Here is a 26,894-nt window from a genome sequence, read left to right as displayed (position 1 = left end):
GCTCCTTCGATCCTCTGGAGTTTATTGAGAGGGGAGTAACCATGGTGGGCGACATGACTCGCTTCACCGACACTCCGACGGAAGACCTAAGGAAGAAGGCCTTAGAGTATGAAGTCAAGGGTACTCTTCTTAATTATCTACTGACAAACCGCCAAGAGCAAGAGGTTCTAGAGGCGAGGCAAAAAGTGAAGATGGTTGATGATAATCTCGCTGACATTGAGAAGAGGTATTCTGAAACTAAGGCAAAGCTGGAAGGCGACATTAAGAAGCTGAAAGAAGAACGGGAGGGCGAGACAGAGAGACTGAAGAAAGAGTATGAGGAAAAGCTGTCCAAAGTTAAAGAAAGCTATGCCGCTTCGGAGGCCAAGCTCAAGGAGAATGCTGTTGCCCAGGATGAGAAACTCTCTAAGCTATCCAAGGAGAAGGATGAAGCGGTACTGTCTGTTGGGACCTTAGCTGATGAGAAAGCTAGATTGGAGAGTGATGTCACAGAGCTTCAGCTCTATGCCGCCAACCAATATGACGAGGGCTTTTCTTTTGCTATAGAACAGGTTAAGCTTCTTTTTCCAGATCTCGATGCTAAGCGCCTTGGCGAAGCTGATGCAATGAATCAAATTGTTGACGGCAAGCTCGTTCCCTATGTTCCTCCTCAGTGAATGATCTCTTTTGTAATGATCTTGTTTCTGTCCTTCTGTGGCTTTTTGTAACTATTTTGTATGCCCTTTTGTGGCTTTGAACAATTTGGCCCTTGGCTGGGTCCTTTATAAATTTCTTTATTCGCCTGATTTCTTCTCTTCATAACTTTATGAATTATTTTTGCATTACGTTGTGAGGTAACGCCTTCTGTCGTTCTCGTCTAGGAAACTTTGTCCTTGCACCTGCGACATCTTCGACTTTCTATAATAATTGTAAATTGATACAAATAACTTTATACCTGTTGTCTTTTGGCGTTATAATGAATCGCCTGCTTTGGTTGTGTATAAGCTTCTTCTGGCGGTGTTGATAATCTCGCCTTTTTCTGCTGTTTCTTTTTCTGACGTACCCAACTCGTAAGACTTACAGGTAACGCCGAGGCCTTTCAACCTTTTTAACTTTTCTTTTTCTGACGTACCCAACTCGTAAGACTTACAGGTAATCGCCAAGGCCTTTCAACCTTTTTAATTTTGCTTTTTCTGACGTACCCAACTCGTAAGACTTATAGGTAACGCCGAGGCCTTTCAACCTTTTTAATTTTTCTTTTTCTGACGTACCCAACTCGTAAGACTTACAGGTAATCGCCAAGGCCTTTCAACCTTTTTAATTTTGCTTTTTCTGACGTACCCAACTCGTAAGACTTATAGGTAACGCCGAGGCCTTTCAACCTTTTTAATTTTTCTTTTTCTGACGTACCCAACTCGTAAGACTTACAGGTAATCGCCAAGGCCTTTCAACCTTTTTAATTTTGCTTTTTCTGACGTACCCAACTCGTAAGACTTATAGGTAACGCCGAGGCCTTTCAACCTTTTTAATTTTTCTTTTTCTGACGTACCCAACTCGTAAGACTTACAGGTAACGCCAAGGCACTGTAACCCTTGTTTAATAATAATTTTTTTTTTTCTGACGTACCCAACTCGTAGGTGACGCCAAGGCACTGTAACCCTTGTTAAAATTTTTTTTTTTTCTGACGTACCCAACTCGTAGGTGACGCCAAGGCACTGTAACCCTTGTTAAAAATTTTTTTTTTTTTTCTGACGTACCCAACTCGTAGGTGACGCCAAGGCACTGTAACCCTTGTTTAATAATTATTTTTTTTTCTGACGTACCCAACTCGTAGGTGACGCCAAGGCACTGTAACCCTTGTTTAAAAACATTTTTTTTTTTTTTTTTTTTTTTGACGTACCCAACTCGTAGGTGACGCCAAGGCACTGTAACCCTTGTTTAATAATTATATTTTTTTTTCTGACGTACCCAACTCGTAGGTGACGCCAAGGCACTGTAACCCTTGTTTAATAATTATATTTTTTTTTCTGACGTACCCAACTCGTAGGTGACGCCAAGGCACTGTAACCCTTGTTTTTGGTTCAGCGCTCACATCTGAGTTGATCTTTAAATAAAGATTCAGAGCTCAAGTTTGAGATAACCATTTTTGTTGGTTCAGAGCCCGTAACTTAATCAGGTTGACCTTTATTGACGCAAATATTTTGGGATATGCAGGAAGATATAAACTACTAGAATTTTGAAATTCAATGAGCCTCGATAAAAACCCCCGTTGAAACAGGGGAAAAGAGTGTCTCATTGTTTTTTATTCATTTATGAAAACGGTTCTTATACATAATTTAAAAATATTGCTAAAAGAAGAGAATGGTTTTACTTATTCTTCCACCGATAAAGTGATGCTCCGTGATTAGCTATAGTAGAACTTTAGGTTTGCTACGTTCCATGTCCTTGGGAGGATTTTTCCTTCCATGGTCTCTAGGCGATATGCTCCTCCTTCGAAAGCTTCTTGCACCCGAAAGGGGCCTTCCCAGTTTGCTGCGAACTTTCCTCCTTTATCCTTTCCCATAGGTCTTTTCAGCACCAGGTCGCCTTCTTGAAAACTCCTTTGTTTGACTCTCGTATTATAACGCCTAGCGGCTCTTTGCTTTATGGCGAATTCCCTGAAATGCGCTTTTTCTCTTCTTTCCTCGATCATGTCTAGGTTCTCTTCCAGAGCTCTGTCGTTCTCTTCCTGCGTCGTGGTTTCTCTGCGCCAACTAGGAGGATTTATTTCCACCGGGATCATCGCGTCCGAACCATAGACCATTGTAAATGGCGCTTCTCCTGTCGAGGATTGGGGAGTGGTGTGATACGACCAGAGGATGGGTGAGATGTGGGCTACCCAAGCTTCGCCTTTACTATCTAGCCTTCTTTTTAAGGCTCTTAGTATCACCTTATTTGCTGACTCTGCTTGTCCGTTAGCTTGTGGATGCTCCACTGATATAAAGGTGTTTTTGATTCCTTTGCTTCGACAGAATTCAACGACCTTTTCGCTGGCGAACTGTGTACCGTTGTCGGATACGATGTATTTGGGCAATCCAAATCTGCAGATGATTTTCTTCCAATAAAAGATTTTTACCTGTTCCGCCGAGATGCTGGATACCGGCTCTGCTTCAATCCATTTTGTAAAGTAGTCTACGGCGACGATGATCCATCGCGCTTGTTTATAGCCAACCGGAAATGGACCAACGATATCTACACCCCACATGAAAAAGGGCCAAGGGGATAATACTGACTTTAGTGGCTCCCCCGGAACGTGATGCAGGTTGGCGTGTCTTTGACATTTGTCACAGTTTCTTACATACATGGCGGTATCATCATGTATATCTGGCCAATAAAATCCTGCTCTCAATATCTTTCCTGCTAACGCTCTTGAACCGATATGACTACCATATGATCCTTCGTGTACTTCATTCATGATGCGCTTGGCTTCTTCAGTACTGACGCATAAAAGGAGGGGGGACGCGAATCCCCTCTTATATAGCTTATCCCCTACCATTGAATACCATGCCGCCATTTTCCTCAGTTTAAAAGCCTTTTCCCTTTCTTTCGGGAGCTCATCCTTTTGGAGGTACCGGATAATGGGCGATCTCCAGTCTTCTTCTTCTATTACCATCATTACCTCTTCCCCGTTGATGCTGGGAGTTTTTATGGTTTCTTGGATAACGGTTCTATGGCTTCCTGGTTTTTTGGTGCTCGCCAGTTTTGACAATAGATCTGCTCTCACGTTTTGTTCGCGGGGAACGTAAACTAACTCGAACGAATCGAAATGCTTAGCTAGGTTTTGCACCTTCTCCACGTATTTGATTAACTGCGGCTCCTTCGTTTGAAACTTCCCTGATACTTGGTTGGTTACCAGTTGGGAATCACTCATGGCCTTTAGCTCTTTTACCTCCATATCGCTTGCCAACTTCATTCCTGCTATCAAAGCCTCGTATTCCGCTTGGTTGTTGCTAGCTTTGAAGGCGAAACGTAGTGATTGTTCTATCATCACGCCATCCGGTCCTTCCAGTACTATTCCGGCTCCACTTCCTCGCACATTGGAGGCCCCGTCAACTGAGAGTGTCCAAAACGCCGTTTTCTCTGTTGTTGGCGGAGTAGACATCTCCAATACAAAATCAGCTAGTCTTTGTGACTTAATGGCCCCTCTAGGTGAGAAGGTGATGTCAAATTCCGATAATTCCACGGACCACGCCACCATCCTTCCTGCCAAGTCTGGCTTTCGGAGGACGTTCTTGATAGGGTAATCTGTTTTAACAACTACCTGGTGGCTTTGAAAATACTGCCTTAACTTTCTGGCTGTGACAACTACCGCGAGAGATAACCTCTCTATTCTTTGATACCTTGTTTCTGCTCCCCTTAAGGTTCTACTTACAAAATATATAGGTTTTTCTTCGCCCTCTATTTCTTGAACTAGAGCTGAACTCAAAGCTCTATCCGAAACTGCGAGATATAGGTAAAGGGTGTTACCTGGTAATGGGCGTGTCAAGATGGGCGGTGATGCCAGGAACTCTTTTAGTTGTTTGAAGGCTTCTTCGCATTCTGGCGTCCAGGAAAATCTCTCATTTTTCCTAAGAGATGCGAAGAAGTGGAAACCCTTTTCGCCCGCACATGATAGGAATCTGGATAGTGCCGCTATTCTGCCTGTCAAGGTCTGTACTTCTTTCACGGATGTAGGGCTCCTCATGTCTATGATGGCTTGGCATTTTTCGGGGTTAGCCTCTATTCCTCTGCTGGTGAGCATAAACCCTAAGAATTTTCCGGCTTGTACCCCAAAGGAACACTTTGCTGGGTTTAGTCTCATGTTGTACTTTCTTACTGATCCCATGATGTCCAACAGATCATCATCATGGCGACTTCCCTCGGAAGTTTTTACTACCATGTCGTCGATATATACCTCTAAATTCTTCCCTATTTGCTCAGCAAAAACCCTGTCCATCAACCTTTGGTATGTTGCTCCCGCATTCTTCAGTCCAAAAGGCATGACGTTGTAAAAATAGTTGCAGGTATTCGACATAAAGGTTGTATGGCGGGCGTCGGAGGGGTTCATCTTTATTTGATTGTATCCGGAGTAGGCGTCCATAAAACTCAGCATCTTACACCCCGAGGCGCCATCAATTAACCTGTCTATGTTAGGTAGGGGATATGGATCTTTGGGACACGCCTTGTTTAAGTCTGTGAAGTCCACGCACATTCTCCACTTCCCGTTGGCCTTTTTCACCATGACGACATTTGCCAACCATGAGGGGTATTTTATTTCTTCGATGAATCCTGCTTCCTTTAGTTTCTCTACTTCCTCTGCTATAGCGACTCGTCTTTCTTCTCCCACCTTCCTTTTTCTTTGGGAAACTGGTTTTGTGCTGGGTGATATTGAGAGTTTATGTGTTATCACCCCTTCGTCAATCCCTGGCATGTCTGAAGGTTTCCATGCGAATAGGTCAGCGTTATCCTTCAAGATTTTGATGATTCGTCTCCTCTCCTCGCTGGGCAACGCTGTTCCCAAGCTAGTTGTCTGGTGAGGGTAATCGCCAATTTGAACCTGCTCCAGGTCTTCTATAGGGCTTACCCTTCGATCTTGGAATTCCTCCCTTGGATCCATATCTGCGCTCTCTATGATGTTTATGCCGCCTGGGGTTGCGGCTTGTCTTCTTTCGAATTTCCCGCTTGCGCTGGAAGTTCGGTGTCGTATTTTTAAGCTAGACTCGTAGCACTTCTTGGCGAGAATCTGATCGCCCCTTACTGTTCCTACTCCCCCATTCTCGAGGGGGTATTTTATTGCCAGGTATAAAGTGGACATGGCCGCCCCTAATGCGTTAAAGGCGGGTCTTCCTATAATAATATTATAGGAGGTAAAAGGAGTTTTAACTACCAGATATCGCACCTTGATAGTTTTGGCGTTGCTGCCTTCTCCAAACGTGGTAAGAAGGGAGGCGTAACCCATTACGTCCACTTGTTCGCCAGAGAACCCAACCAGGGTTCCGGAGTATGGTTGCAATTGCTCTTCTGCTAATTGCATGGCCTTGAAAGCTTCCCAGTACATAATGTCCGCTGAACTCCCCGAATCTATCAGTACTCTTTTTACATCACAGTTCAAAATTTGGACTTGTATCACTAAAGGATCATCGTCATGGGGTGCTACCTCCAAATCATCCTTTGCCGTGAATGCCAAATCTGGTACGTCTAATGGCTGAGGCTGACTTACGAGGTATATCTCCGAGATGGCTCGGCGTACATACCTTTTCCTTGCTGAGCTTGATTCGCCCCCGCCTGAGAATCCTCCCGCTATTGTATTCACGGAGATTCTCCCCTTGGGAGGCTCTCTGCTTGGCCCAGGAGGGTCTCGTGGCTCCTGCCGGGGAACTTTTGGCACGACAACCCGCCCTTGGGCGGCGTCGTCAATAAATTTGCGAAGGTGTCCGCTTTTGATTAGTTCTTCGATTAAATCTCTTAAGCGGAAGCATTTCTCCGTGGAGTGACCTCTACATCTGTGATATGCGCACCAGGCGTTATCGTCCAGCCCCATGGGGATGTTACTGGTTCTCCTTGGGGGGAGGTTTGCCAAACCAGTGGCCAGAATCTCATTTAAGACGTAAACCTTTGAGGCGTTTAATGGCGTGAGGTCTTCGTTGGCGGGATGATTCCTGAATTCTCTTCTGGGCGGTTGGCGGTAGGGCTTCCCATGGTGCCTCTGCCATGGGTCCCCTTGGTGGCCTCCCGATTTTGGTCGTGGGTGTTCGGGCGCTCTAGTGGCACGGCCCACGTATTCCTTCTCCTTAACATCTCTTTGCCTTTTCTCGGCGTTACTTTCTTCGCCCTTTATATAACACTCCGCCCTCTTGTTCACCTCTTGCATTGACGAGGCTGGCTTTTGGGCTAAGGACTCATTGAAATGTCCCGCTCTTAGCCCATTGTGGAAGGCTGCCACGAACATCTCCTGATTTGGATTTGAGACTTTGATGGTGGCTTCGCTAAATCTGGCGAGGAAGTTACGTAATGACTCGCCATGGTTTTGGCGGATGGAGAAAAGACTGGTTGATGTGACTTTCACGTGTTTCGATCCAGCGAACTGGTGAATAAATTTTTTATGAAAGTCAGCATAACTCTCGATTGAGTTTCTTGGAAGGTTCATGTACCAACGTAGGGCGACATCCTTGAAGGTGCCGGCCAGTAATTTACACTTCAGATGCTCCGGAGCATTGATTATGGCAGTTTGTGTCCCAATTGCCATCAAGTGCTCCCTTGGATCCGTCTTTCCGTCGAAGGTAGGAAGGTGAGGAACCTTGATTGTTTCCACTACTTGGGCATCCCACAAGTGTTGTGCTAAGGGTTGTACGTCCATGACGCCCTCTCCCTCCTCCTCCTCCAAAATCAATTTCGCTTTCTCTTTCTCATTAGTTCTTTCGGCTTCGATGGCCGCAATCTGAGTTTGTAAGCGCCGAATCTCTACGACGGCGGCTTGCAGGGTGTTAACGTTAGAGTTGTCGTTGTTTTCGTGTTCTCCAGCCATGTGAAGATGTTTGATTTTTCGTCTAGTTGCTTGTGATAGGCTGGGATCAAATGATTTTACCGCAGCCCCACGGTGGGCGCCAAAATGTTCTGGTAAAAAACGAGGGGGTTTGTATTATTGATCAAATGGTGTGATTACACTCAGTTCAATCCCAACAACCCTGGGAGTTTAATAAGTCAGAATTCGATCTCTTTACAGATGAAAATATGAAACTATTTATAGACCACTAAAGTCTTCTTCTCCAAGCTAGGGTTCCTACAAATCCGGTCTTCAGCGCCTTTTCCGGTGATGCAGCGTGAAAGTAGGAATAAAAACCTTGGTCTCCAAGCCATGGCAGTTTCAAGGAGTTGTTTTCTTCATTCCCAAGTTAATCGCCAAGGCAGGGAAGGAGGAAGATATTTTGTTATCGTGGGTAAATCCGTCTTATAGGCGTTATCAGTCATTGCCCACCTCGCCCAGACCTTATGTCGCCAAATGGATGTTTAGGATTTAATTGTTTTGGGCCTGTTTCCTTTCTCATATTAATTGGGCTAGTTTGATTTTGCTTTTAGGCCCGTTGCCCAGTCCAACCACTAACCAAATAATTTCATACCCTTGTTTTCTTCTAGTTTGAGTGTGTTTGGGTGAGGGATTTTAGAAATTCAAGGGATTTTAAATACTAGGCAATTCAATTGATTCAATTGAATTCCCTTGATTTTCAAATTCCAGTGTTTGGATAAAGTGTTGAAATTCCATCAATTGTAAAATTCTTTGTTTGGATAATGTAATTGAATTTCCTTCATTTAATTTTATTTATTTTAATAAAATCGACCCTAAACCCAAAAATTGGCCGAAAAACAAAAAAAAATCGGCCGAAAAACCTAAAATCGGCCAAAAAACCTAAAATCGGCCAAAAACCCTAAAATCGACAGTAAACACAAAAATTGATGGAAATAAAATTAGGTTTTATGGCTTTGGCCGATTTTATGGTTTTGGCCGATTTTAGGTTTTTCAGCCGATTTTTTTTGTTTTTCGGCCAATTTTTGGGTTTAGGGTCGATTTTATTAAAATAAATAAAATTAAATGAAGGAAATTCAATTACATTATCCAAACAAAGAATTTTACAATTGATGGAATTTCAACACTTTATCCAAACACTGGAATTTGAAAATCAAGGGAATTCAATTGAATCAATTGAATTGCTTAGTATTTAAAATCCCTTGAATTTCTAGAATCCTTCATCCAAACACACTCTAAGAGTGTGTTTGGATGATGAATTCTAGAAATTTAAGGGATTTTAAATATTAGGCAATTCAATTGATTATTAATTTTCAAATTCAAGTGTTTGGATAAAGTATTGAAATTTCATCAATTGTAAAATTCTTTGTTTGGATAATGTAATTGAATTTCCTTCATTTAATTTTATTTATTTTAATAAAATCGACCCTAAACCCAAAAATTGGCCGAAAAACCGAAAAAATCGGCGGAAAAACCTAAAATCGGTCAAAAACCATAAATCGGCTGAAAAACCTAAAATCGACTATAAACTCTAAAATCGGCTGAAAACCCAAAAATCGACCCTAAACCCAAAAAATCGGCCGAAAAACGTAAAATCGACCAAAATTCCAAAAATTGACTATAAACCCTAAAATCGGCTGAAAACCCAAAAAATTGGCAAACCTAAAATCGGCCACAATCCAAAAAATCGACTATAAACCCTAAAATCGGTCGGCAATACGAAAAATCGGTAGAAAAACCTAAAATCGGCCAAAATTCCTAAAATCGACTATAAACCCTAAAATTGGCTGAAAACCCAAAAAATCGTCCGAAAACCCAAAAATCAACTATAAACCCTAATATCGGCCGAAAAATGGGTTTATAGTCGATTTTAGGTTTTTCGGCCGATTTTGGGGTTTATAGCCGATTTCAGGATTTTGTGTCGATTTTAGGTTTTCGGCCGAGTTTTTTGGGTTTAGGGACAATTTTAGATTCTTCAGCCGATTTTTTGGATGTTGGCCGATTTTGGGTTTTCGGTCGATTTTTTGGGTTTTCGGCCGATTTTAGGGTTTATAGTCGATCTTTGGAATTTTGGCCGATTTTAGGTTTTTCTGCCAATTTTTTGGGTTGCCGGCCGATTTTAGGGTTTATAGTCGATTTTTTGGATTTTGGCCGATTTTAGGTTTTTGGCCAATTTTAGGTTTTCGGTCGATTTTTTGGGTTTTCGGTCGATTTTTGGTTTTTCGCCGATTTTAGGGTTTATAGTCAATTTTTGGAATTTTGGCCGATTTTAGGTTTTTCTGCCGATTTTTTGGGTTTTCAGGCGATTTTAGGGTTTATATTCGATTTTTGGGCTTTTGGCCGATTTTAGGTTTTTTCTGCCAATTTTTTTGATTTTCGGCCGATTTAGCGTTTATCGTCGATTTTAGGTTTTTCGGCTAATTTTAGGTTTTACGATCAATTAATAATTTTTAAAAGTTTTTAGATAAGAAGGAATTTCAAATTCTTTGGTTTTATGTGTCATTTTGACATTCTCTAAATTTAACTTGAACAAAATACTTCATAAATTTCCATCATTTTGAAAATTCTTCAAATTTTCATCCAAATAATGGAATTCACCTCAAATAATTTAAATTCCCTCAAAACATTACTTTACCTCAAAAAATTCCCCCATCCAAACACACTTTAAATTTAACTTGAACAAAATACTTTATAAATTTCCATCATTTTGAAAATTCTTCAAATTTTCATCCAAACAATGGAATTCACCTCAAATCATTTAAATTTCCTCAAAATATTACTTTACCTCAAAAAATTCCCCCATCCAAACACACTCTTAAGTTGTGGTAAGTAGAAGTGATTTCAAAGGAAGTTGTCAAAAAGAGTGACTTAAATGTTAGTAGTAAAGTAATTACGGAATGCATAGGTAAGTTTAGCAGTAACTTGTTTCATATCTGCCGTCCTATATTCTATTGACCTGCTCTTTGAATTTTTTATGCATTCCAACTTTTCAAGTCACTACAATAAAACTTATAGTACACTCTATATGCTACATATACATTAGCATTCAGGCCTTGACTTTCTGTAACGCCACAATTTAAATCTTAAATCTTAAATTATTATATGTACATGCACATGTATTATTATAGCCACACATATATATACAGAGACGGAGTCAGAAATTTAACTTAAGAGGACCGAATTTAAAATTACAGTATAATTTAGTAAAGAAAAACTAAGTTTTCAAAACATAACATATAAAAGCAAATATTGGTCCGTAGAATCATTTGTTGGGAGATCTCAGTTACCTCGAAGGGATTAGTCTCTGCAATTACGCGCAGATGATACATTTTGTTTACCCAAAAAAAAAGAAGCAAATATTGTAAGATAAATCTAAAGTTAAAAGTGTGATTCTACATTTTATGGGCAACCTTTTTTAAGTCGAATTTTTTGCCAACTCTATTTTCATATTTATTGTAATTTTGGTTTCAAGTAATAAATTTTGTCAAAAAAATTGTAACTTTTTGCACAATATAAGGTAAACTTTGATTAAAAAAAGATAATTTACCATTAAATTCAATATAGAGCCATATAAATCTCCTTCTTTGGTACAAAAAATACTATTTTTAGGAAGAAAACATTTATTGAGATCAAACTTACAAAGTATAAATAGAGTTAAAAAAAATTTTTTGACGAAAGAGTTTAAAAAGTTGAATTATATAGAAAATGAGACTATTTTTATGAGTTTAATAAAATTGGAGGATCAAAAATAAAATTAAACTAATACTAATAATATAATGATATGTTAATATAAAAAAATAATTAGGGGGGACCGTGGCCTCGGTCGTCGCCCTACTAGCTCCGTCCATGTATACAAATAAACATCCATAGGAAAAGATTATAATTATAGTCACATGTATTATCATAATCACATTAAAAAAAGTTAGCGACACAACTTTTTTCCGTTTGTATTTCATTGTGTAATTATTAATGAAATTATATATACAAATTGAAAAAAAAATTAATAGTTAGACTTAAATTTTGACATACTTTTTTTTTTGACGGATTAAATTTTGACATACTTAACACTTAACTTAGTAGAATTCAAGCTAAATCGTCCCGTGAGCTTGGCTCAATTGGTTGAACATTGCATTATATATGTAGGGGACCGGGGTTCGAACCCCGATCATCCCACTTATCCACTTTAAGGATGAAATTTCTAGCCGTTAGGTTACTTGACAAAAAAAAAATTAAGGTAAATCTATTCTAAGTATAGCTAAATCTATTTTGATGGAGATGCTCGTTGTTCTGACAATGGTTTTGGTGTTGGTTTGCTGCTTCGGTGTCTATTGTTTCTAGTCTTTGGGTGTTTCGGTGGCTGCCGCATGTGGTTGGCTCTCTACTACGTCGGTGGGAACTGATTTTACTCAGGTCGTGTCAGTCTTTGTCACACAGAACTGTTTTCTGGATTCTAATGGGCTGAACGCTTTTGCTTCGAGTTTGGGAGTTACTGTCTAGAGACATCTTTCTGGGTCGGGCTGGTATTTCTCGGGGGCATGTGAGTGTTTGATTTGGTGTTTATTTTTTGTGTTCCGTCTACGTGCGGCACCTTTATTTTGTAGCTACTTTTTTACTGGTCTTTGTTCGTCTCGTACAAAGACCCGATTATTAATATATTTTGCCGTTAAAAAAAAAAGTTCATGTTGCCAAACTGAAGGAGTGTCAACTATATTTTTATTAGAAATATTAACTGATCTGCATCATGTTCGTCAACTAATCCAATCTAATGCAAATTGCAGTAACATAATCGAAAAATTCATATCCAAAACAACTAAAAACAGAAAAATCGACTTTCATTGGATTGTAAAATGAAAAATCGGCTCTTTTTTTTATTCCAACCCCGAGTGAACATGCTGGCTTATGACTGTTTGGGCTAAATAGTGTTTTGCCCATGTAATGTTAGTGAATTTCGATTTACCCCCTCAATAAGCAGGACATGTCATTTATGTCCGGTAATATGCCGACGTATTTAATGAGGAACTAAAAAATGGAATCTTCAAATTAAAAAGGTTGAATCGCAAAAAAAATATTACAGGTGGGGTAAACTGAAATTCCCTAACATTACCGGGGGCAAAATAGTGTTTAACCCTAGATTTTATTTATCAAATGAACATAATCGTTCTCAACATTCACCAAACACTAACGACTATAATCCAGCAATTGCATTTGCATACATCAAGCCTACATGAATGCAAGCAGGGATGGTTCAATGGAATCATTTGAAATTTAAAACTAACAACAAACAAAAAAGTAAACTTGAAAGACATATTTTTCACACACAGTTACCACAAAAAAAAAAAAAAAAATTCACAAAATGGTGACCCTTTAATCTTCACTCAGTGGCATGAAAGAAATTTAAATTTGGTACTTGATTTGCTGAGTTTTATTTCATTGATTCCATAAAGCTAAAAATATAAAAAAAGATTACAACTTCAACCTAATATTATGAGTGGAATAATACCTGATAGAAATATTACAAAAAAAAAAAAACATTGCTCAATTGTTGTTAGGAGAAGAAAGCCTATTAGAAGAAACTCCATGACCCTCTTCACCACCTTGAACTGTATCAGCAACGCAGAACCCTGCTAATCCATCAGAACCAAACCTGTTTCCGAAGATTGAAGCTTGTTGAGACCTGTGATGATGAACCTCTGAAGAAGAAGCAGCCATAGGAATTTCATTCCATGTTCTAACCGAATGTGAAAAATTCGACTCAAGTGTCTCATTTGGAGAGTATTCTGAACCTGAATATGAACCTTGGCCTAGAAATGGATTTGAGTTTACCATGAATCCAACTTTCTTGATATAATCATTGGTTGTTTCATTGTTCCAATTCACAATTCTCTGATATTGGTTCTCAAAAAGTGCTTGGTTTTGGTTTACATCTGAAGTTTCATTGTTTTCACATACTTGTTGTGATTGCCAAGGAATGAAACCATTGTGATCTTGGAAGGAATGAAGAGAGAGGCCAAGGTTTTCAGAAGGGTAGTTTTGGAAATTGATGGATGAGGAAGTAGAAGAGGTAGTTGGAAAGAAAGGTATAGGATTAGTTTCAACATCATGTGGTGAAATGAAAGATGAACTGTTAACTTGATTCTCACTTAATTGACTTAAGAGATGAAAACTGTAACCATTAGATTCTGATGATTCTCCAATAGCCATACCAGTTGTGTCTGCAGCTACATTCTGCTCTTCTTGAGGTTTTAGTGTGTGATTTTCGCCAATCGGATGCCATGGAGGAAGCTTGGCGAGTTTGTCAATGGAAGACTTTGCTTTCTTGATGAGCCAGTCCACTGCTTTACTTGGTCTGTCGAAGCCAAGGCGATCTTGAACATCGTAGAATTCGATGGCTGTGTGTGCTGAGAGACGAACCCTACGATCACGGGGTCCTTTTGACGTGTAAACCTTGCTGTGCCGATCCTTTTTACCGGTGGATCGAACTATGTGCCCTCCTTCTACTTGAACTATCTCTCCTCCGGTAGTACTCCTCATCCCTATTTCTCTACTCCTCTATATATGTTTTCTATAATAGTTGTTTCTGTTTGGTGGGGTTGGTTTTGGCTTATTGATGAGGATATTGATAATGAGGGTTTGTGTGTATCTTTATTGAGAAAAAATGCAAAGGAGGTAAGATCGGAAAAGAGTTTATAAAGAGAGTCGTTGTGTTTTATAAAGATAGTTAATTATGTTTAATATAAATAAATACAATACTTAATAGTGTTCAAGTGAATCATACGCTCTTTAAAATTCTTATCTTTTCATTTCAAGACGAAACTTATGTGTTGTTTTAGGTGTTGTTTGTGCATTTTGACGATTAGTTATAGGGAAATGCTTGATTGCATGACGCGGTCTGTCGTCTAAAGGCACGACTTGATACTGCAGCGTTATTTTTTGGACAAAACTTAGAAACAGTGCTTTATATACTGTTTTTACTGATATCCTCTAATAGCAAGACAAGTGGATTAAAAATTCCACGTCAACCCAGCACCCTCTATCATCTTTTTAAGCGCCGTTAACTATCGTTAGACATTTCTTAAAACAAAATAACACTTGTTTGAGACTTTGATTCACTTGGGGGCGTTGATTCAGTACCCGGCCCGCCTGAAACTTTTAAGATACCGTTTATATTTCATTCTTCTTATTTATCTAGTTTTCCTGATCATTTGAGTAACTGTCGCAAAAAATTGATAATTTGAGGGTCCCAATTTGAGTACTTCCTAAAAGTGAGAAGTAATTTGAGTAAAGAAGTGTTTTATTGTATTGAATTTGCCTCTGCTAGATCTCTTGAAATTTTGTCCACTAAAATATATGTTGGATGAGGAAGAATTATTAATCTCTCTGCTTGTAGTTATGCACCGCGGTGAAAAAACAATATCGTGTTGTGCCATAGAACAACCAACGAAGGTTGAATTTCCATAGAACAACCAACGATTAAAAAAATTCATATTGAATTTCCTTAGATTGAAAAGAAAAAAAAATCTGGAAAGAACTATGGTTGAGGCGGTTGTTGCGAGATAATCCTTCATCCTTCTATGAAAGTTAACGGAGCCGAAGCCGAAGCCGAAAGTTAACGTGACAGTTTTTGGATTTGTTTTGAGATTTTTTAATCCACGTGTCTTGTTATAATAGGCAACAGTAAAAACAGGACATATGGCACAGTTTCTAAGTTTTGTTCTTATCTACTTGCCAACCATTTATCTACTTACCAACCAAAAAGACCAACATCCAACCATTTTTTTTATATAAAGTTTGTTAAATTTGTGAGACTAAAATCTTGATGATAATGTACATATATTAAAATTTATTTAAAATAAATTAATATATAAAAATATTACTAATCTCAAGATTTCCTTATTCAAGATACAACTGATCTCAAGACTTCCTTACTAAAATACTACTTATTCCAAAAAAAACTAAAAATATTGTAATCAAAATGTAATATTTTAATCTTCATTGACTAACATTATTGTTTTGACACATCTTTAATATTTGTAAATGTGTTTAATATGTGTCTAAAGAAAGTATATGCAATGAAAAAAGTGTAGTGTCGGACAACGACCCAAAGAGTGTCGGAGTAAAGGAAAAAAAATGATTTTTTTTTACATTTGTCTAAACTATCCGACAGGTGCCGTACAAGTGTCATAAAAGTGTCGGATACCACGTCACGGCTAATCATAGAGGTGTCCGTGCATCACAGGACTTAAAATGTTTTTTTTTTGTTATATTGGATTTAATAAAGATCAAACTTAAGACTTTATGTATACTAAACTCATCACCAAACTTAATGACCTAATTGTAAAATGTTGTAACTTTTTTTTTTATAAAGTAGCCTAGTGGCTAAAAAATCTAGCTTAAAGGTGAATAACTAGAATGTCCGGATTTGAATCTCGACTCTACATATAAAGTGTGATGTTCTTACCAACCGAGCTAAGCTCAAGGGATAAACAACAAAGTACAAAAATATAATTTAACCTTATGAATTATTTAGTTTTATTTTATTTTATTATAATTAATTCAAAAGAGGCATGGAGGGCCTTAATTAAGTAAGGAGGCTTGTAAATGAGAAAACTCAAGTGCCGCGCTCGTGCATTTAGACGAACAAACTAGTCGTGCTCTATAGCATTGCTGTTAATTATAATAATATATGTCACGCGGATTAAATTGTTTAGTTAAATTTAAATTGTATATGTTTATATTTATTATTTATTGGATAATAAAGTCTATATGTTGAATTGTAAATGGATATAAAGAAATTATACCTATGCTTTTTAGTAGCATTCTTAGAAATGAGTATTGGACCTAACTCATCCTTACAAAATTGGCTTGTAAGGTGAGGATTGCCTCTAGTATATAAACACTTAGTCAGACAATCTCTCAACCGATGTGAGACTCTTAACACACCCCCTCAGCCCAGCACTATTGGGCTTGGTGCGTGGATATAAACGGTAGGTGGCCCGATAACGGAAACATGATAACAGGTGGCCCAACGGATCGTGGAGAGATTCTGATACCATCTTAGAAATGAGTATTAGACCCAACTCATCCTTACAAAATCGGCTTGTAAGGTGAGGATTGTCTCTAGTATATAAACACTTAGTCAGACCATCTCTCAACCGATATAGGACTCTTAACGGTATTAATTAATAATTCTATGGTTAAATTTTTTTCTTTCTAAGGGTTTGTTTTCTTATAGATTTTCATTAGGAAAACACACAATTTTCTTTGGTTCTTGTCTTTGGCTTCTTCCATTGATATGCAGACTATTGAACAGTGACAATTCTATACAACTGCTACTGCTGGTCCCAAAAAGCCAACACCTGCCATTGCAATCTTTCAGATTCCTTTTATCCAATAACACCAACACTCACAAAAACACATGAATACATATACATAAAAACAAAACATAATTAGTACTACTCAATGCTTCTTCATGTGACTTTTCTCTTATTCTTCTACAGTTGGTGTAGATTTGTGATATCTTCTAGTTCTACGTGAAGAATTAATTTCAAATGTAACAAATTCATTAATTGTACTATTATAGGCTATAGTAATAAGTTAGGAGGGTAAAAACAAAAGCTACCAAAAAAATACATTGAACTATGATTTAATATCTATCAATCAATCACATGGGTGTAGGGGAAAAAGTTACCTTGGCTTATGGATTATTATTAAAGATTGTACGTGGAGGCTTCTGCAAAAGTATGGTAGAGTATGGTTAGAGAAGAGATGAAAGATCTTTTGGTTGTTTTTATTTTTAGCCCCACAAACGCATATTTGATGATTTGTCTTATGAATCCCTCTTGCAGTTAGATGTTTACCGTTTAACACCTACCCTTTGTAGTTTGTACATATATATACATATTACATACTCCCTCCGGTCCTTATTATAAGGAACAGTTTGACAAAAACACACAGATCAAGGAGACCTATTTTTTTTATTAAAAATTCTAAAATGTTATATTTAATTCCAAAAATAACCTTGGTCTTAATTGATTGTTGTCTCTTGTAATTATCAATATACTAAACCACTATTCTTAATTCCAATGTAACTCCTCTTATACACAAAGCTAATTAATTCCAATGTTACATTATCATTTAGGTGACTCTTTGTTTACTAAAATTTGCCTCCATTTTTTTTGTACAGGAAATGTGTGTGTAATTAATGTTAAGCATTGGAATAGGTTATATTGGAGTATACAATTCAATTCAATAAGGGTATAAAAGGAATTACTTATTTAATAAAGCATAGATTTAAGGAGTGTTTCTTATATAAAGGACCAAAAAAAAAATCCAAACTGTTCCTTATAATAAGGACCGGAGGGAGTATTAGGCTTAAATGCAGTTTTGGCCTTCCAAGTTTCACAATTGCTTGATTTTGGCCCTCACGTTTCAATTGCTTGATTTTAACCCCTTAAGTTTTACAATTGCTTGATTTTAGCCCTCCAATTTTAATTGCTCGATTTTGGCCTCCCAAATTTACCCCTTTTGCATTTGCTAGCCCCCGTTGAATATTTTGATTAAAAATTGGTTATGTAGCATTTTAAAATTAAATAAGTATTTAAAAATAAATAAATATATTACAAATGTTTTTTAAAACTAAATTATAAAATATTTTTCTTATTATATGTAGTTTGTAAAATAATTTTGTTATATAAAAAAGTAAAAAAAAAACATTTTATGAACTATTTTTTTAAAACCTTTGTAAACTTTTTTTTTAAATAGAAAATAATTATTAAAGCTTTTAATAAAAAAAACAATTTTTAATACATTTTTATAAAAGCAAATATTATTATTTTTTTATTTTTTTTAATTAAAACATATTTTTAATTTTTTTTAAAATGTCACATAAGCAATTTTTAGTAAAAAAGTCAACTGTGTAACGACCCAAATTTATTATTCACTATGTAAGTGTTTAATTATTTGGTGACGTGGTTTTTAAGTAAGATAGTAACTTTAAGTTATTTATTGATGGTTTTAGTTAACACGCGAGTTAGTGAGAGTTAACGCGAGTTGGGCCAAGCTATTGGGCTTGAGGCCCAATGGGCCTTGGACTTAAGGTGGGGGGCGCTATATGAAGCCCATTAGAGAGAGAATGTCTCATTCTTTCTTGTTTTTGTGGAGAGTTAGAGAGAAGGGAGAGCAAGAGGAGCTAGGGCAAGAGCTCGAAGGAGAGATTCGAGGAGCAATCTTCGTGAGTTCGTCGATTTAAGGTAAGAGAGTAGATTTCATATTCGTGGGTGACTCGAGGAAGGGGAGAATGTCGATTTCTCCTCACCCGAACTTCCTCCACCCCATTTTCGTTTTAGTTGTGAATGGATTTTCTTAATGGAAATCGATTCTAAGGTTCATAACATGTTTAATATGCTCTTATCATGATGTATGAACGAATTTAATGGTTAAAAACGAAGTTTATGAATGATTAAACTCAAGAACTTTGTGTTCTTGAGAGTTTTGAGTAAAAGTGTTAAATCTTTACTTTTTCATAGTAAAAATAGTAGATCGGTGAAATGAACCGTCCTTTTGTGTTTAGATATGTTTGTTGCACTTGAATACAAACTCATTTGGGGTTTATAACATGAAAAATGGGATTTTTGGGTGATTTGAAGTGAAAATCGCATGTTTTGAGCATTCCTGACATGAGGCCTTCGCTACGGCTCGCTACAGCTCGCCACGAGCATGAGTTCCACTGGTGTGGTTCGCTACGGCTCGCTAGGCCTTCGCTCAGCGAACATGGCAGGTTCGCTACGGCTCGCTAAGCCTTCGCTCAGCGAACAACACTGTGACAACAACTTTTTGATAATTGTTTTAAGTGCATTTTGGCACTTGTAACATGTGATTAGGGTATTCTAACATACAATAGGTGTCTATAACCATGATTAATTGTATTGTGATGAATTGTTGATTATATTTGTGTAATATAATTGTTGTTGATGATTGTTGATGATGTTTGTTTAAATATGAAAGAAGTATATTAAGGTGTTAATCAACTTAATAAAGAGGAATATTAGAGTATGTTATTCTAATAAAGAAGTATATCAAATTATGTTATTCGATAAAGACGTATATTAAGGTATAGTGTTATCTTAATAAAGACGAAATGTCGGATAGTGTTTCACATTATAAATGACGAGCAAATTGCTAATTGTGTGAGTGTGAATTTATGAATTACATACATGCATTCATGAATTGTTGATGTATATTGGATATTCCAATAAAGACGGATATCGGATTATATTTATCCGATAAAGACGAATATTAGAGGTGAGATACTCTAATAAAGACGATGGTACCACATGCATTAGATATGTCTAGGGGACATAGCATGAAGATTGTGGCATTAGATTGCATTAGGATATGTGTACATTATTTGATATTTGATATGTGACACATATGTTTGGAGTTTGTAATAATTGTCTATGTGTGTTAGACTTGATGTATGTGTTGATTGTCCAATGATTTTTAAATGTAATTGACTTCAATATCTTGTGAATTATGATTGATATTTGGTTATAACCTTTCGTAGCTTATAATTGAATGAGATTAATGATGTATGCTTATAAGTGAAGTGTGAGAACAATTAGGTTGTAACTCCTAATTAGACGTGATAAATGAAGAATATGCATGATATATGAATATGCATGAATGATGGTGATGTATATGTATAATGTATGATTATGCATGTTTTTATGAAGAAGTGTTTAAGTACCATTTACTTACACTTGTATATTTTGAGTATGTTGTCTAACTCTCTTTTATGTGTTATGTGCTGGACCGTTGGGGGTCCAGATTTACAGGTTTTGTGGTATTCGATGTCGAGTCGTCGGTGAAGCTCTGCTCTGATTGTGACACGGGAAAGGGTTGTATTTAGACTATAGAGTCTTTATGACTTTCGATATTTATTTGTAAAACTATACATTTTGATAAAGAGGATTATTTTGTATAAACACTGTTTTTACTAATTAATTACATTAGTATTATTTTGATTGAAGAATGTAATACTCGAACCACAACTCTTATAATATCAAACATTACTTTCCGTTGTGTATTTTGATTTTTTTTTTACTAAAGGTAGAAATATATAAATAATGGGTTCGGGTGTTACAAACTGGAAGCTAGCAAATGCAAAATGTGGTAAACTTTGGGGGTCAAAATCGAGCAATTGAAACTTTGAGGGCTAAAATCAAGCAATTGTAAAACTTAGAGGGTTAAAATCAATCAATTGAGATGTGGGGGGCCAAAATCAAGCAATTGTGAAACTTGGGGGGCCAAAACTGCATTTAAGCCTATTAGGCTTAAAATATAGAGATAGGAAATTAGAGATCAATTGTTAATGTACACAAGGTGTAAAAAATTTAGTCCCGAAACTTTAATCCTTTTGGCCTTGGGCATAAAGATTAAGAAAGAGTTAATTTTAAATCTTATGGGCTGATTTGCCCCTTATTTTTTATTTTTTGTCTTTAATGCATTTTTTATCCCCCTATTTTGAAAAACTTGGACTTTTGATCCCCCTATTTTAAAAGCCAACTTTTTGATCCCCTATTTTAGTTTTTTCTGAATTTTGGTCCCCCATCTCAATTTGGTCAAAGTTTTGCTTATGTGTCATGCTCATTGATGATGTGGCAGTGTCCATATTGACATATCATATTCCATGTCATTATTATTTTTTAAAATCAAATATTAAAATAATAAAAAATAGTTAATAAAAAACCAGTAATTATTAAAAGTATTAAAACATTATATAACTAATTATATAACATTATTACTGATTTCTAATTATATATATGTGTAATTTATTAATTTTTAATTAAATATTTGGGTAATATAGTAATTTTTAATTATATATTTGGGTAATTTACTTGTTCAAATTTTTTTTGGGTAATTTATTAATTTTTAATTATATTTTCGAGTAATTTACTATTTTTAATTATATATTTGAGTAATTTATTAATTTTTAATTAAATATTTGGGTTATTTAGTAATTTTTAATTATATATTTGGATAATTTACTATTTTTAACTATTTAATTGATTATTTTTTATTATTTTAATATTTTTAAAACATAATATTTGATTTTAAAAAATAATAATAATGACATGAAATATGATATGTAAATATGGACACTGCCACATCATCAATGAGAATGACACGCAAGCGAAATTTTGACCAAATTGAGATGAAGGACCAAAATTCAGAGAAAACTAAAATGGGGATCAAAAAGTTGGTTTTTAAAATAAGGGGATCAAAAGTTTAAGTTTTTCAAAATAGGGGGATCAAAAGTGCATTAAAACCTAATTATTTTTATTGACATTTTGTTGATTACATTTGCTGCTTGCACTAATTATGCTGAAAGTAGCTAACTTGGTTTTGCAAGAGCTACACGGCAGCGATCTGCATGCCCAATGATCTTTACACTGTGTCAGTTTTTATCAACAAGCACTTAAATTTAGTTTAAGGCAAATGCTAAATAGTGCCCCAGGGGCACTTGTTAAGGATTCAAATTTAGAAAGTTTTACTTGGAAATAGTGTAGTCAATACAACAAAAGTTTATATTTTGATGTTTTCCATGCACAACTTTTATTTTATTTCTTCTTTTGGTTCCTTAACTAGTGTCCCGGAGGCACTGGTTAGCAAGGGTATAAATGGAAAAATGTATAATTGTTTCTTGATTCCTTAAAATGATTAAAGTTTTGGGACAAAACTAAAATCCTAAAAAGACTAAAGTTTCGGGACGAAGGGAGTAAGTTTGTTGATAAAATATTGTCACAATTATCTATGTAATTTGATTGAATAGTACGTGTAAGAATATTATGTTATATGTGTATATAAATTAAATTAAAAAAATTATATACCACAATGTTGTGGAAGAGCTAATTGTTTTTTTTAAAAAAAATGCTGAATAGTATACTTAGGACACTAGTTAAACGATAACTACTCATCTATCCTTACATAAATTGAAGGTAGTTGTCCATAACTGACATGTCATCAATCGAATTCATTCACATGGAATTAAGTAAATTTTAACCATAATGAGTTCTTCAGCAATTCTGAGTATTTGTATTTGTTCACATTTTGTCAGATTTGAATTTTGGTATTTGATTTAACATTTTTTTAATCAAAATTAAAATCAGAAATATATTAAAAATTATTTGAATAATTTTTCTGGATTATTAATTGTGGTTTTTTATATTAAAATTGATTAGAATCGTGCAGGTTTTGATATACATGTGCGTAATAGGAAAAATTTATCTCCTCAAAAAATTTAAAATTCATATAAAAACTAAATATATTTTTCATACACATGCTATCAGACATGAAACCACGAACCAAATAGTTTTTTTTTTTTTTTTTTTTTTTACAGAAACAAGTTATTCATTCATTCATTCAAACGTAAGGGATGAATCTGCGAACATACTCACAAAATTCGAGTTAATAGTATACAACGGCAAAATATTTACTATAAATAATATGATAAAATTAGAGTGACCGGAATATTTATGCCTCCGGATATGCAACGTTGATGTCCAAATCATTAATTGAATCTATAATTTACTTAAGTCGATCTTTCAATATGAATCAAACGAACACCACAACAATATGATGTAAAACACAACGCCGCACTCAAAGACGAAATCACGAAAAACAAACAAAAAAAACTTAATATGGGTAAAAATCACTTATTTGTGTTAAAAGAATGAAATAAAAGGTGTATTGGGGGTGATTCTAGGAAAAAATGACCTAAAATCACTCTCTATCTCTCCTATGAACAAAAGAGAAAAGAGCTTAGAAAGAAAAGATATTTTTTTCTCGAAAAAAAAGCTAGGGCCGGCTAAATCTAATAACCAAATAGTTCAATGATTGAAGTTTATTACAAAGTCGGATATTCTCCAAACATAAAAGATAAATAAATAAAAAATATATTTGTTGAAATAATAAAAAACACGTAAAAAGATAAGTTTATTTTTTTTTTTTGGTACAAAAAAAAAAAAAACTTATCTTTTTACGTGTTTTTTTTATTTGATTTCAACAAATATATTTTTTATTTATTTATCTTTTATCTTTTATAATAAAAAACACGTAAAAAGATAAGTTTATTTTTAATGAATAAAGAAAAAATATTGATTTTGATCGCACAATTTATTTTTTGATAATTAATTTAATTAATTCTAACACAAAATAAAATATGTGACATTTTAATATTGGTGACAAATTAGTGTCTGATTGGTCAAAAAGTTTGTATATATAAGGTGAGAAAGGATTGACCGATTCCCTTTTCCACTTGGTTTTGAAAAACACTCTTTTCCGTCTCTCTTACAAGATCGAGCGCCATGACCAATCCAATCACAGACACTCCCAACGAAACCCTAAACCCTAACACTTCCCAACAATGCCCGGAAGAACAACCACCACTCACCGATCCTCAATCCGACGAAGCCCCTAAAAATTCCCAAATCCAAAACGTTCCCGATTCCACAAACCCTAATCAAGTTCTCATGGACGATCCGTCTCATCCCCAAATCGCCGACGACCCGGAGCCCGAACTACCTTCCCCTGCAACCTACACCGTTCGCCGTGGAGGTAAGCGGAAGAAATTTCAGAAGCGAACCGCTGCACAGAAAAAGAAGTTCAAGGAGAAATTTCAGGTTTTGATCGAAACCCTAAAACCTATTCCTTTTGCACCTTCTAAAGCTCTTGACTTTAAGAGTCATAAGAGCCTTTTAGAGCGTCTGGGGCTTTGGAATTTTGTTCACATTCAGTTTGATTCTGTTGTTCGCACCGATATCGTTGCTCAGCTTATTGCTAGCTATAACCCTACCAATCGGTGTAGTTATGTTAATGATGTTAAGGTCATGGTGAACCGTGCTGAACTTGGTCGTGCTCTTAAGCTTCCTAAGCTTCCGAAGAAGAATTCAGTTGCTGCTGCTCCTACCATTGATGTTGATGAAGTTGGTATGGGGGATATTGCTTTCCTTAATGAATTGGTGTCGAATTGGATGCTTTTGCATGATGATACATTTATCATGACGGATGATATTGTGCAGCTGTTTAGTTTGATCAAGGAAAGAAATTTTGAGAAGGTTGATTGGGCGGGACTGATGTGGAGCATGTTGGACAAGGAATTGAAGTCCCCTAAACTGATGGAGTGTTACTATGCTTCACATTTACAACATTTGATTAAGTCACAACACAAGGAACTGCTGGAGGAAACACGGGCAAATGAGGTGGAGGGTGAAGTAGAAGAGGGTGTGACAAAAGATGAGGAGGAAGAGGGTGAGGCCAAAGATGAGGAGGAAGAGGAAGAGGGAGTGGTGTTAAGGGATGAGGTGGATGGGAGTGGTGATGTTAGAATGGGTGGGGTTGAAGAGAGTCAGGTTCGTGAGTTGGAGGAACACAATGTTGAATTGAGTTTGGGGCAAGATAATGTTGAGACTTTACCGGTGGAGAAAGAGCAAGCTGAAGGGGAACAAATGATGGATTTTGAGCAGTCTAAAGAAGAAGAACCGGAGATATGGCTTTTGGGTCAAAAGAACTGTGTGGGGGAGCCCTCTTTGAGACGGTGTCAAAAAAGTGAGATGAAGAGTTTGGACTATGGCCAAGTGAAAGGGAATGAGGGAGAATACGAAGAAGATCATGAACAAGAGGAGGATGAAGATGCTGAAGAAGATGAGCATGAAGGTGGGTTCCATTTGTCACCGAAGTATCATATGGATGGAATGCCTTCTGCAAATGGGAGTCCAATTCAATCAATGGAAGCAGTGCAAATGCCTTTTGGTTCTGGGATTGATCTTCGTGATAACGTAGGAGATTTCCTCTCTGCTATGGATGATCCTCAGATGATTGCTGGCTCATCACTTTTTGGTAACGGTCACAAGAGAGACAGTGGCTTGGATAATCATAACTCTCATCACACCCTAAATGGCGGTAACAAGCGGCAGAGAAGCGATAGCCCATGGAGTTCTAAGCCACTTGACTTTGAAGGTTGCATGGAACAGATGGAACATTGGATGGGGAAAGCTAGGATGATGTATGCATCAAAAGATCAGGCTGTTGAAGAATCTGCAATGAATCAACAAATCTTGCTTGAGGAGCTACAGAAGAGGGATGAAGTGGTTAACCATTTGCATAAAGCAAAGATTGAAGAGACTCAGAAAAGACAGGTGGAGGTATATCGGCTTGAGAAGGAACTTTACATGATGCAAAGCCTTGTGGAAGGCTACCGAAAAGCCTTGAAAGAAACACAAAAGGCTTTTGCTGACTATAGAGCACGTTGTCCACAAGCTGATGAGCCACTTTACAAGGATGTTCCTGACTCTGGGGGGCTTGTTTTGAGTGTGATGGATCTGGAAAAGGAACGCCTGAAGAAGGAAGAAGAGGAAAGGGTAAAATTGAGAGAATTTTTTCGAGATTTTGAAAAGAACTGTAAAGATATTGAAGAGGAGTGGATGGGACAGATGGGTATCCTGAAAAGACATCTAAGTAGAGTTGAATCCCTGGGTGACAAGTTGCAGGCTCTTGATGACAAAGTAAAACAATTGAAGGAAGTGAATGCAAAATCCAAAATTTCTGATCCTCTTGAAATTGCTCCACTAAGTGAAGCAGAAGCTGCTTAGTAAGGTTTAGCTTTTCCATTAGTATGCAATTAAAATCGGTCCACTATAAGTTCAAGGCCCCAGTTTGTATATGTTTTAATATACAGGGCTTATCTTAAAAACTGAGACTTATAAGTAAGGTAATGCTACTACAATTGTGTGAGACCTAGTCACAATTTGTGGTTATTTACTTCCCTGTTTTGCATCTCTACGCCATTCTTATTTATCCTTAAGGTTTATGTAAAAAAAATATTTATCCTTAGGGTCCAACTAAAATTTTCTGTTGTTTGCCATAGAAAAAGTTGGTCCTAGTTTTACATGGTATGTTACTTTTTCTTGACCTAGTGGTATCTTATTGGAAGAATGTCGTGATATTTACTGACTAGGATAATCTATTTGGGAACTTATGCATGATTGACTATTGCTATGGTAGTTGATTTAATTTGGTGCATGCCAGTTTTATGTGATGATTGTTACTTGTTATTATAATCCTACTTAGCCACATCTTACAATGCTATGTTGCTTTATGGTCGTAGTCTTGTTTACAGCTATAGTCCAGATTCCTCCAGTAGAGTTTCAGGCGGCATGCTGTTTTGATGGTTTCCATATTTTTTTTACTCTTTACTTTAGTTTCTAATTTTCTATTAAGTGATCATAATTGTTTGAAGTAAACATCAGCGTTACTTAATTTAAAGAATGTTACTTGTCTGATTTTTATCATTTTGGTAGTTTTAACCTGTTATGATCAA

At 36.4% G+C, this 26,894-nt stretch overlaps 2 protein-coding genes across 2 annotated transcripts; one reads left to right on the top strand and one right to left on the bottom strand.

Moving 5' to 3' along the window:
- Window positions 1–12,643: 12,643 nt before the first annotated feature.
- LOC123905765 (transcription factor TCP10-like) lies at window positions 12,644–14,423 on the bottom strand. The gene has a single exon (XM_045955486.1). It carries the CDS (start codon window positions 14,048–14,050, stop codon window positions 13,055–13,057), a length of 996 nt encoding a protein of 331 aa, XP_045811442.1. The 5' UTR covers window positions 14,051–14,423; the 3' UTR covers window positions 12,644–13,054.
- Window positions 14,424–23,815: 9,392 nt separating this feature from the next.
- On the top strand, window positions 23,816–26,485 carry LOC123905764. The gene has a single exon (XM_045955485.1). The coding sequence runs from the start codon at window positions 23,884–23,886 to the stop codon at window positions 26,164–26,166; it is 2,283 nt and encodes a 760-aa protein (XP_045811441.1). The 5' UTR covers window positions 23,816–23,883; the 3' UTR covers window positions 26,167–26,485.
- Window positions 26,486–26,894: the final 409 nt, after the last annotated feature.

This window comes from Trifolium pratense, linkage group LG2 (assembly GCF_020283565.1).
Source record: "Trifolium pratense cultivar HEN17-A07 linkage group LG2, ARS_RC_1.1, whole genome shotgun sequence".
Classification (NCBI taxonomy): Eukaryota; Viridiplantae; Streptophyta; class Magnoliopsida; order Fabales; family Fabaceae; genus Trifolium; species Trifolium pratense.
Note: the sequence above shows the minus strand (reverse complement) of the source record. Positions and strands in the feature narration are given on the sequence as shown.

What these genes read in the sequence shown, in the direction of transcription:
- LOC123905764 (XM_045955485.1), top strand. Translation starts at nt 23,884, where the DNA reads ATGACCAATCCAATCACAGACACTCCCAACGAAACCCTAAACCCTAAC.
- LOC123905765 (XM_045955486.1), bottom strand. Translation starts at nt 14,050, where the DNA reads ATGAGGAGTACTACCGGAGGAGAGATAGTTCAAGTAGAAGGAGGGCAC.